The sequence below is a fragment of the Sus scrofa genome, chromosome 17 (assembly GCF_054392235.1).
Source record: "Sus scrofa isolate SSC_HxYL_T2T_F1_AM1 chromosome 17, Sscrofa_HxYL_maternal_Yorkshire_Landrace_v2.0, whole genome shotgun sequence".
Classification (NCBI taxonomy): domain Eukaryota; kingdom Metazoa; phylum Chordata; class Mammalia; order Artiodactyla; family Suidae; genus Sus; species Sus scrofa.
The window spans coordinates 40,638,874-40,649,883 of record NC_139399.1 but is presented as its reverse complement, the minus strand read 5'-3'; the positions used below and the strand labels follow the sequence as shown (position 1 = coordinate 40,649,883).

At 52.4% G+C, this 11,010-nt stretch overlaps 2 protein-coding genes, 1 long non-coding RNA gene and 5 other non-coding genes across 9 annotated transcripts in view; 6 read left to right on the top strand and 2 right to left on the bottom strand.

The window, feature by feature from the left end:
- The window catches only part of LOC146395233 (uncharacterized), a 301,554-nt gene that overhangs the window by 4,257 nt on the left and 286,287 nt on the right, over positions 1–11,010 (bottom strand). The window lies entirely within an intron of this gene.
- Positions 795–6,026, top strand: NOP56 (NOP56 ribonucleoprotein). Its single transcript, NM_001244305.1, is given in 12 exon segments — positions 795–825; positions 981–1,070; positions 1,420–1,534; positions 2,082–2,243; positions 2,400–2,598; positions 2,958–3,145; positions 3,226–3,377; positions 3,554–3,654; positions 4,013–4,161; positions 4,382–4,503; positions 4,684–4,821; positions 5,548–6,026. Coding segments are annotated over 12 exon segments (1,791 nt in total). The 5' UTR covers positions 795–822; the 3' UTR covers positions 5,920–6,026.
- LOC146395239 (small nucleolar RNA SNORD110) lies at positions 1,862–1,929 on the top strand. Its single transcript, XR_014833013.1, has one exon. It is a non-coding gene; the product is annotated as a small nucleolar RNA SNORD110 (small nucleolar RNA).
- Positions 2,709–2,839, top strand: LOC146395238 (small nucleolar RNA SNORA51). Its single transcript, XR_014833009.1, has one exon. It is a non-coding gene; the product is annotated as a small nucleolar RNA SNORA51 (small nucleolar RNA).
- Positions 3,717–3,802, top strand: LOC146395237 (small nucleolar RNA SNORD86). The gene has a single exon (XR_014833007.1). It is a non-coding gene; the product is annotated as a small nucleolar RNA SNORD86 (small nucleolar RNA).
- Positions 4,219–4,289, top strand: LOC146395236 (small nucleolar RNA SNORD56). The gene has a single exon (XR_014833006.1). It is a non-coding gene; the product is annotated as a small nucleolar RNA SNORD56 (small nucleolar RNA).
- Positions 4,546–4,617, top strand: LOC146395235 (small nucleolar RNA SNORD57). Its single transcript, XR_014833004.1, has one exon. It is a non-coding gene; the product is annotated as a small nucleolar RNA SNORD57 (small nucleolar RNA).
- On the bottom strand, positions 6,015–11,010 carry IDH3B (isocitrate dehydrogenase (NAD(+)) 3 non-catalytic subunit beta). Of its 2 annotated transcripts, none has more exons than XM_021077332.2 (12): positions 10,958–11,010; positions 10,758–10,838; positions 10,539–10,637; positions 10,319–10,439; positions 8,463–8,523; positions 8,252–8,384; positions 8,011–8,144; positions 7,818–7,920; positions 7,580–7,726; positions 7,259–7,353; positions 7,090–7,150; positions 6,015–6,156 (listed from the first exon to the last, which is right to left on the bottom strand). In XM_021077332.2, the coding sequence occupies exons 1-12, from the start codon at positions 10,991–10,993 to the stop codon at positions 6,076–6,078; spliced, it is 1,152 nt and encodes a 383-aa protein (XP_020932991.2). In that variant the 5' UTR covers positions 10,994–11,010; the 3' UTR covers positions 6,015–6,075.

Here is an 11,010-nt window from a genome sequence, read left to right as displayed (position 1 = left end):
CTGGGGGCCGGGTCTTAATAAGAATTTAGGGTCGTTCACCTCGGCGAGCAACACGTGGCCCCGCAAAAAGAGTAGGGTTCACCCGAAGCAGAGAGCGAGAAACCGAACTAGGAAGAGCAGGGGGTAGGGTCATCTTTCTTTCCTACTTCATAGCCTGCCGCCCTCATTTTAAAAGATAAATAAAATATAACTTAAAAGCACGAAGCCAGCCAGGAAGAATCACGTTGCGTCAGGGTCCGGGCCAGCGCGCCCCAGGCCCCGCTTCCATCTCGGTAAAGAGCGAAGAGCTCACTGACCCGAGGCTCCGGAGAGAGTCGTTGCCTAGCGGCGGACGGGGACAAAGGGGTCCTGGGGGTGTGGGTCTTGGGACTAGGCCTCGGTGCCTAAGTTCCCAGCCCTATGGAGAGCGGGCTCCGCAACAGTTTCGGCTGGGAAGGGTCGCCGCGGCCCGCACAAGGCCTCCTGCCCGGATTCCGCCGAGCTCTGCTGCCGGTAACTTCTGTGATGAACACATGCGGGATGGCACAGTTAGCCAGAAATGCGTCTTTCCAAACCGTTTGGTAGCCTGCAAGGCCTAGAGCGACCCGCGCGTGCCCGACAACCGCGCCGCAGCAGAGGCCGGAAAAAGCCGGCTCGCCCGCGCTCGCGAGCCCCGCCCCCGCCTTGCGGGCCATACCATCCCGCTGGACCCCTCTGGAGGCCTGCAATGGTATCGTCCCAGACCTCTGATTGGCTGATGGCTCGGGGGCGTGGCCTCCGGAGCCCGGTTCCGCGCGCCAGAGCCCGCTCGCCGCATTGCGAGCTGGGCCAGGAGCGAGCGCCATGGTGAGGAGTGGTTGTGGCGTGCGGGCAGGCCGGAGGCCGTGGTTTGGGCCTGGGTTCGGGCCGGAGCCGGCACCGGGGTCGGCGCCTGCCTCGGAAGAAGAACCGGGTGAACGCGGGGCTGGTGCTGATAGCTTGTGTCCCGGCTTGCTTTCCAGGTGCTGCTGCACGTGCTGTTCGAGCACGCGGTCGGCTACGCACTGCTGGCGCTGAAGGAGGTGGAAGAGATCAGCCTGCTGCTGCCGCAGGTGGGTGAACGCAGTGGGCTCGCCGGCTGCGCCGCATCCCCGTGGGCCGCGCGCGGCCCAGCATGCACCGCGCGCTCCCACGTGGCCGGCCGCGAGTTGTGGAGGGTGCTCTGGGCCAGACAGCTCCAGACCAGGGGTCCTTACTTGCTTTCACGATTAGAATCGCGTTAGAAACATTTGAAAGTAGCTTCCTGGACTCCATCCCATACCAATAAAGTGGAATCGGCATTTAGGGCCCATGATCGGTTTATTAGATCCTTAATGCGCGTTCGGGTCTGAAAGCTGCTGCTTTACTGCGCCCTAGAGGCAAGAGGGAGGGAAAGAAACCATTCATGCTTTCTCCCCCCAGGTGGAGGAGTGCGTGCTGAACTTGGGCAAGTTCCACAACATAGTTCGTCTCGTGGCCTTTTCTCCCTTTTCCTCGTCTCAGGTTGCCTTGGAAAATGCCAACGCTGTGTCTGAAGGTGAGTTGGCCACTAAGTATTTTGGGAGAGAGAAGCCGAGATATGGTTTCTGCTACCGTTATCCTCTTAAAGCACACCGTGCAACAGCAGAACAGCCAAAAAAGGTGGTTAGCGCAGTCGAGGACATAGGCTTTATCGCATGTGGCACTGTGGTGATAAACTCTTAAATCTGGTGGAGATGAGGGACTGGTGCTTAATTGGAAAGGGCAGTTTTGACCAAGGGAGGTTTGGTCTCAGAAGGCAGTTCAGTTTCTGAATGCTTACATTGTGCTCCATATTTCTCATTTACGTTATTTCGCCTGAGTCCTCCCATGTTTGATGCAGGCTTTGCAGTGATGACTTGAATCTGTCAATCCCCTGAGTATGATCATTGATGTCTCCATGTGTCTGAGCAAAGCCTGGAGCAGCGGGGGTCCTGGCACACCATCCTAGCATGTTCTGCAAGACCATTGTAAGATCACTGTGTCACTCAATAGGCAGTTGAGGGGATAGGATCCCTTTATGCGTCCTTCAGCATGTTAGTGGGAGCTCTGTTCTTTGCCCTGAGGTGTTGTCCATGAGGATCTCCGCCTGTTCCTGGAGACTCACCTGCCATCTAAAAAGAAGAAAGTACTCTTGGGGGTTGGGGACCCCAAGATAGGTGCTGCTATACAAGAGGAGTTGGGGTACAACTGCCAGACTGGAGGTGTGATAGCTGAGGTCCTTCGAGGTGAGACCATCTATTAATGAAATCTTAAAGGGGGTGTGGGAACTTTTTTATTAAGGTGCTTTAAGGGCGCTTCTGAGAAGCCCTGTTTGGGTGGTGCCCACGGATGCGGGAGCTAGCTTAGAGCCCCTCCTTGCTCACAGTCTTGCCCTCCTCCAGGAGTTCGACTGCACTTCCACAACCTGGTGAAAGGTCTCACTGATCTGTCTGCCTGTAAAGCCCAACTGGGGCTGGGACACAGCTATTCTCGTGCCAAAGTTAAGTTCAATGTGAACCGGGTGGACAATATGATTATCCAGTCCATTAGCCTCCTGGACCAGCTGGATAAGGACATCAATACCTTCTCGATGCGTGTCAGGTAAAGTGTAGGGGTGACCCTTGCAAAATGAGGTGTTGGGTCTGTGGTTTGGCTCATTTTGAATCCTGAAATCGAGACTGGCTCCTGTGGGTACATGTGGGGTAGAGCTGGGCCTCCCAGTGCTTACCACAGGCTGTGTTCTTACACTGACTGTATAGAAAGAGGAGGCAGAGCAACTCACCCCATATACACCTCAGCCCAGGCCCTTTGCTTGGTCTGTATTGTGAATGGGGGGACACGGAACAAGGTTTTGGATGTGACTTTTCCTCTTGGCAAAGAGTAGATGTGGAGAGGGCTGGGGCCATGGTTTTATTTGGGACTCAGCAGCTGGGCCAGGGAGTGATTGTGGCTCTTTGCAGGGAATGGTATGGGTATCACTTTCCCGAGCTCGTGAAGATCATTAATGATAACGCTACATACTGCCGCCTTGCTCAGTTCATTGGAAACCGAAGGGAGCTGAACGAAGAAAAGTTGGAGAAGCTGGAGGAGCTGACAATGGATGGGGCCAAGGCTAAGGCTATTCTGGATGCCTCTCGGTCCTCCATGGGTCAGTGCAGTGCCCAAAACTAAAATCAGGTATGGGTCTCTGGCTGTTTGGCTCCTGCACTCACACTTGATGTCCTTTAGGCATGGACATATCTGCCATTGACTTGATAAACATCGAGAGCTTCTCCAGTCGTGTGGTGTCTTTGTCAGAGTACCGCCAAAGCCTACACACTTACCTGCGGTCCAAGATGAGCCAAGTAGCCCCCAGCCTGTCAGCCCTAATTGGGGAAGCGGTGCGTCACGGGGAAGAAAAAATGGGGGCTGGAGGAATTACGATGCCTATTTGTACGGTTGTATTTCCTGACCCGTCGTATCTTTCCCAGTTGAACTTGACGGGGAGGAGATGAAGCAGGATTATGCAGTTGGTAGGTTGGCAGTTCCAGCCTCTAATTCTTAAATTCTTCTCCAGGTAGGTGCACGTCTCATTGCTCATGCTGGCAGTCTCACCAATCTGGCCAAGTATCCAGCGTCCACAGTGCAGATCCTTGGGGCCGAAAAGGCCCTGTTCAGGTACCAGTGAGGGCACCTGCCTACACTCAGGTGCCACTTCTGGTGCCCACTGCTTGTTCGGGGATCACAGTGATGGCTGACCAGGGCTCCCTGACCTATACAGTCCTCTGCTACGGGGGTGATGGCCAGTCCTGGTGTCTGAGTGATTCCTTGGGCCCAGCAAAGGGACCAAGTTTCCAGGTCAGCGACATTGGATGCCTTTCCTCTGCCTCTGGGAGCGATGGGTTGGCATGAAATGGGGTAGAGACCCAACCCCAACCAAAGCTCACTCTGGAAACTGGGGGCAGTGGGGAAGGAAGGCACCACCTTGGTTGTAGTTTCTAATCTTCAAACTCTCCACTCAACATTCTTCTCCCAGAGCCCTGAAGACTAGGGGTAACACCCCAAAATATGGACTCATATTCCATTCTACCTTCATTGGCCGAGCAGCTGCCAAGAACAAAGGCCGCATCTCCCGATACCTGGCAAACAAATGCAGTATTGCCTCACGAATTGATTGCTTCTCTGGTATGGGGAGGGGGTTGGCAGTTGGGTGGGAGGGGAGGCTGACTACCTTAACGGCTTCTACAATGATGGCAATATTTTTCGTCAACAGCAGTTCACCTAGTGAGTGTTGATACTTTGGGTCTGAGTGAAGCTGAGGGTAGAGGGAATATAGGGGGTGGGGAGTAGTGTGTGTCCCTTTAGGGACTGATGGGTTTGTTTATTTAAACAAATGCACGCCCAGAGGTGCCCACCAGTGTATTTGGAGAGAAGCTTCGAGAACAAGTTGAGGAGCGGCTGTCCTTCTATGAGACTGGAGAGATTCCACGAAAGAATCTGGAGGTCATGAAGGAGGCAATGGTTCAGGTCAGTTTGGGCTTGGGTGGGGGAGAACCATTAGCTCGCTGTTGGAAATGATGAACTGTCTGAGCCTGACCTTGTAGAGTGGAGGCAAAAAAACTGATTTAATGAGCCTGATCCAATAAAGCCAAGAGAGGCCTGGGAAACCAGGGGTCTGCAAGCCTTTTCAGCACTTTCTTTGGCCAGGCAGAGGAAGCTGCTGCAGAGATTACTAGGAAGCTGGAAAAACAGGAGAAGAAACGCTTGAAGAAGGAAAAGAAGCGGTTGGCTGCAGTTGCCCTGGCATCTTCAGAAAACAGCAGTAGTACTCCGGAGGAGTGTGAGGTCAGTGGGCAGTCAGCCCCTAGTCCTAGGTGACATCTAAGTTGTAGGATACCAGACATGCCACTTCAGGGTCTGGAGAGTCCAGGCATTTGGACTGAAATAAGGACCTGAAATCTCTAAAACTACCTCTTAATTCTGTAGGAAGGAGACAGGTGCTGAGAGAACTGCTCAAGAGCCCAGGCAGCTGGTTGTAGCAACACCCGTTCCCTGGGCGAGTGTGTTCTGTCCTCGGCTGCCTCCCAGGAGTCCCCAGCAGAAGTATAAATTCCTGCCCTGCAGGTTCCCAGACTTGTCTGGAGATGGTAGCATTTCCTAGCGGGGACGGGGGCTGGGAGGTCCCCAGTGGACTAGGTTGGAACCATTCTCCTGGGATTGTTAACAGTGCCATTTGCCAGCATTTCTTGTGGTCGCCTCTGGAACTTGGCATCATGATTCTATTTCGACCAGCCTGGTGAAGTTTTCTATAAATTTCCTTGATGGGCTTAGATTAATTTATTCTGTGTTCTCCCCATTTCTAAGTGGGAGGTGAGGTGGGTGGGGGAAACTTCGATGTGGATTTCCAGTGTTGTCACCATACATACATTAAAAATCATCTCAGAAACACTGGGATATTTTATTTAACACCATTTTCACCAGCCTTTCCACCCTGACTACTTAACAGCTGGAATTCTGACGGGGTATATTCCTTATGTTCATACACTGGTTCATGCCTGTTTCCCCCATCAGGAGACAAGTGAAAGACCCAAGAAAAAGAAGAAAAAGCAGAAGCTCCAGGAGGTGCCGCAGGAGAATGGAATGGAAGACCCACCTGTCTCCTTCTCCAAACCCAAGAAAAAGAAAGCTTTTTCCAAGGAGGAGTTGGTTAGTAGTGATCTTGAGGAGAGAGCTGGCAGTGGAAGTCTTCCCAAGAGGAAGAAATCTTTGTCCTCTCCAGTTAGTGACCCTGAAGAGTCGGGAAACAAGAAAATCCCCAAGAAAAAGAGGAAATTATCTCCTAAGGAGGAGCCACTCAGCAGTGGACCTGAAGAAGCTGCTGTCAGCAAGAGCAGTGGCTCCAAGAAAAAGAAAAAGCTCCAAAAGCTATCCCAGGAGACTTAGAAATGGACATTTCGTAACGGACATTTCCCTGGCGGGGCGTAACACCCAGAGATACTTCCCAACCCGTCCTATATCCCAATAAAACTACAGACAAATTCACCGGTTCACATACCATGTTTTTATTTGATGGACACCTTACATGGGTGTGGGTGGGACCTATGGGTGGGACAGAGCACCAATGACAGCCTCAGTGAAGTCCTGGCAGGTGGCATAGCCACCCATGTCAGAAGTTCGAACCTGTGGGGGAGAATCGTCATCATCCCTGTGGTCTGGGCCCTACCCCTAGCCCCCCACCACCTAATAGTTCCCTAAGGAAGCCAGCCCCAGACAACCTAAGCTCTGCCCAGAAGGTGATTATGGTCTAGAGGCTGAGCGCTCTTCTCTGGTCCACTGCACTGAAGGGATGTGTATGGTCCTTGTGAGGTTGGAGGGAATAAAGGGCTCTAGCCCCCATGGGGGTGCAGGTGGCCGATGACAGACTTGATGAAGTCGGTTGTGGTACTGTAGCCGCCCATGTCTCGAGTCCGCACCTACAGCCACCACCAGCAAGAGCCGTGGGGAGGAAGAGAAGAGAGCCCATGAAGGCGGAGGCAGGGCAGTATGATGCAAATGGAAATGGAATCCAAAGAGAAGTGACGGAGGCCAGGAAAAGGATGTGAGGCAGGGAGGCGGCCACTCCTGTCTAGAGTCCCAGAGCAACGATTCAGGCTCTGCTGCAGCCTGGGCAGGGTGGGAAGCTTGAGCACGAGTGAGATGGGATGCAGATGAGAGGAAAAGGATGCCTCGGAGGAAATAAAGGAGACCAGGTGGGAGCGGGGGAATGGCAGATCGGATGGACTTCCAGGTGTGGAGGAAGTGACACTGGTGCCTCTTCCTGCCAACTACCTCCCTCTGCTCTCCATCTCCCCAGACAGAAAGCTGAAGAGTTCTGCATTTCGATGGTCAATTACAGAGCCAGCCCATGGGTGGAGCAGGAAAGAGGGAATAGCAGATAAGCACTAGGAGGCAAAGGAAATCAAGAGGATGAAACCAAGAGAAGGGAAATGAACAGCCCTGAGGAGCAGAGAACAGAGCAAGGGTTCTGGGGACCTGGAGGGAAAGAAGGCTCCAGCTCAGGTTCCCCAGAAAGTAGTGCTGAGGCCCTAAACCCCACAGCCTTCCTAAACTCACCTTGCCCACTTTGATCACCTTCTTCACAGCATCTGCAATCATGTTGGAGTGATACTCGAGACTGTCAACGTGAACAGAAAGAAACTGAGATCTCCGCCACGGCATCCCTGATGTCCCCCCCTGGGCTCCCCATGACAACATCAGCCGTCTCCCACCTGCCGTGACCTACTTGAGATGCCGTAGCATGTTGGAAGCTGACAGCAGCATGGCTGTGGGGTTGGCTATATTTCTGCCCACTGCCTGGGCAAATGGATGCCGGGCGCCCTGTGAAGAGAGGGGCAGACCAAAGTCACTGGGAGCAGACATTCTGCAGGGGCTGAGGTCAAGGACGAGTGATCAGGCTGGGGACCCTGAGAAGATGCAAGGGTTGGGGGAACAGAAGCAGGCCAGGGTTTCTTAGGAGGAGGACACGTTGCCGGAGAGCTAAGTGGGGGACCTGAGGTAAGAAGGGTACACAGAGAGGGCTGAGGGAGGAGCGGACCTCACTCACCATCTCAAACACTGCATACTCGGCGCTGTAGCTCTCACCAGGAACCACACCAGCTCCCCCGACCAGGCCGGCAGCCAGATTGTCAATAATGTTCCCGTAGAGATTGGGCATCACCAGCACATCAAATTGGTAAGGATTCTGCACCAGCTGGGAGCAAAATGTGGGCATGAAGAAGAGAAGTAAATCCCACTCCCTGCTCTGCTCAACACCAAGAATGGAGCCAGAGCGAGGGCCTCACCTGCATGCAGCAGTTGTCTATGATCATTGTCTCAAACTTGATCTTGGGGTACAGTTCAGCAACTTCCTCGCAGCACTGCAGGAACAACCCATCCCCCAGTTTCCTGTCCACGGGCGAAAGGGAAAAGATTCAGCCAAGACAGTGCAGGGGGCTGCCTTCCCCAGAACTTATCCCATGCGGTCATGTCCCTCACATTATATTGGCCTTGTGGACAGCTGTGACCTTGCTCCGCCCCTTCTTAGTGGCATAGTCAAAGGCGAACTTTGCAATCCGCTGAGATTTGGTTCGAGTGACAATCTTCAAGCACTCGATCACGCCCCTCGCACTCTGGGTAAGAAGAGAGCAGTAGCTGAGTGACACTGGAAAGAAGGGCAGAAGGAGCTATGCCTCTCTCCTGCCTTCAACCCTGCCCTCCCCAATCTCTAGGGCCTCACCTCGTGTTCCAGAGAGCTGTACTCCCCTTCTGTCTGCTCTCGAATGATCACCAAATCTAGATTGTTGTGTCGAGTCATGTACCCAGGAAGAGACTTCACATGGACGACATTGGCAAACAAGTCCAACTTACGCCTGGAGGTGGGACAGAGCCATGAGGACTGTGCCTTGTGCCCCAGTACCCCTCTGACCCATGGCCCCACCACCACCTACCTCAGCCGCATATCGTAGGAGGCTAGTTCCCCCTTATACTCCATCGGAGTGTGGATCTTTCCTGCATAAACAAAGTTGGTGAGGGGAGTGTCAGACACAAACCAAGCCCAAGAGAACCTATATTGGTGTTCAGTCCCCAGTGACATAATGCAACCAGACTCCCATCTCCCACTCCCAAATAAGGGACAAGGGGCAAAGGAGAATAAACATTGTTAAAACTAGAAACATTATATCCACTGTTTCCTTTTTGGTCACCAGATTTATGTTGAAACTTTAAAATGACCTAAAAGGACACAGACAATCTTCTTTGGTAAAAAAGAACCTGGCTTTAATAAGCTGAGAAACAATGCTAGGGGATCCATATGTTTCTGTGTCTTACCGATTTGGCATCTTTTCAACTAACACCTACTGAGTATTAACCATGTGTCAGGCACTAGGGAAATCAACCAAAAAACACAACACAAACTTCTGTCCTCAAGGGGCAAACAATGCATTGGGAAAGACAGTTCACATGAAAGACATGATGACAGGCATTTCTCTGCCGCACAGGTTAAAGATCCAGTGTTGTCACAGAAGTGGCCTGGGTCACTGCTGTGGGACAGGTTCAATCCCTGTTGCGGGAACTTCCACATGCTGCGAGTGCAGCCAAAAAAAAAAGCAAGCAAGAAGACACGATAAATACCATGGGAGAGGTATTAAAAACATGCATAGGAGCAGAAAGAAGAAATTCTCTCTGGTAACATCAGGAAGTATCACAGAACAGCTGGCACTCCAGCCAGACTTTAGGTTGAGTGAGTGTACTAGGTTGAATAGTGACCCTCAAAATGATGTGTCCGTGTCCTAACCCCCAGAACCTGGATAAGTGACCTTATTGGGAAAACTGTGTCCAGTTAAGGATCTTAAGATGATATCATACTGGATGAGGGTAGGTCCTAAATCCACTGACAAGTCCTTATACAAGAAAAGGAGGAGGAACAGATACACAAACACATAGTGGAGAAAACCATTTGAAGAGAGAGGCAGAGATTGAAGTGATCCATCTACAAGCCAAGAAACCCCAAGGAATGCCAGCAGCTGCCAGGAGCCACCAGCAGTTGGAAGAGGCAAAGAAGGATTCTCCCCAAGCCTTCAGAGGGAGATCCAACAACACCTTAATCTTGGAATTCTAGCCTCCAGAACTGTGAAAGAATAAATTTCCGTTATTTTAAGCTGACGGGTTTGTGGTCATTTGTTTACAGCAGCCCTAGCAAATGAATACAGTCAGTGAGGAAACGTCTGACAGGTGGCCCCAAAAGGAGAACATTGTGGGCAGAAGGAAGCGTAAGTCAAGACAGTACATGTATGTGGAAACGAACATAGTCTAGTGTAACCAAAGCACAGAATAAGTGTTATAGAAATGAAGCCAGGAAAGATCAGTTCATAAAGAACTTACTTTCCTATACCAGGCTGGGCCTGGCAAAGTCACGCTGGTCCCAAGAGAAGAGATGTAGAGGATGAACTGTAGAGACAGAACTGAAAGCTAAAAAATCTAATGAGGCAATTACAGTAGGGAAGCAGAAGGAAAATTAAAAGAAAAGAGGCAGTTAGAAAGCCATTCTAGAACCACAATAACAAGATTTGATGACTCATGATGTAGCCCCATGACGGACTCCAAACCCTTGGAGCCTTCCTGCATAGACAGCAAGACAGCTACACGACTTCTCAACTCCTGGGTTCCCAAATGAAAGGAACAAATGGCCACTAATCAGTGGGAGCTGGAAGACAATGGATTAGTGAATGCTGAGGGAAATTTAACGAACATTTATTTGTTTGATTTTAAATAACACGTGGGCAGGGTAGCAAGGGAGCAAACATACCAATTATGGCCACTTTGTTCTCCTTCATCGAACTCAGCACCTGCTCCAGCTTCTCCTCGGATGCCATATTCTGCACCTCGCTCAGGTGATGTTCCTGGAACTCCACCGGGACAGAGGCCGCCTTCAGGGGCACGTGCCAAAAATGGCAGGGTCAGAATGGAATAAGTCCTTTCCAGCCCACGCCATGGTCCCTGCTGGCGGATTCCCCCGGGTCATTCACCTTGAAAACCTCCTTGACAGCGTGCATCAGCTCAGGCCCCACGCCGTCTCCTGGCAACATAGTCACGGGAAAGGCGCCTTCCACTCTCACGTCCTCGGCCTGCAAACCGGGTCAGCAGGGCTAAAGCTGGAGCGGGGGCAGCGGTCGTGGCGGGGCGCGGGGACGCTAGGAGAGGAGGGGTCACGGGCGTGGGTAAGACAGAGCAGGACTTGCGCTTACCTGGCTCCGGGAGGCGGCTTGCGCCACGACCGAGGTACTCAGGCTCCTCCATGCTCCGGGATTCGGGGCGGCGACCAGCGCCTGCGACAGACACACACGCCTTTGAGGTCAGGTCTGGGACCCTCAGAGCGGGAATACTTCAGTGAGCCCGCCACAAACACACCACCCTCCCACCCGCCCCGGCGTGTCCTGGTCCTCACTCGGGTCAGCCAGCGGACGCCGCTGAGGGCCGCCATGTTCGCCGCAGGAAGTC

Coding starts and splice junctions, on each gene's coding strand:
- IDH3B (XM_021077332.2), bottom strand. CDS start 10,993: ATGGCGGCCCTCAGCGGCGTCCGCTGGCTGACCCGA. Junction 10,839..10,957: donor GCGTCCGCTGGCTGACCCGA/GTGAGGACCAGG, acceptor TGTCTGTCGCAG/GCGCTGGTCGCCGCCCCGAA. Junction 10,638..10,757: donor AAGCCGCCTCCCGGAGCCAG/GTAAGCGCAAGT, acceptor CCCGGTTTGCAG/GCCGAGGACGTGAGAGTGGA.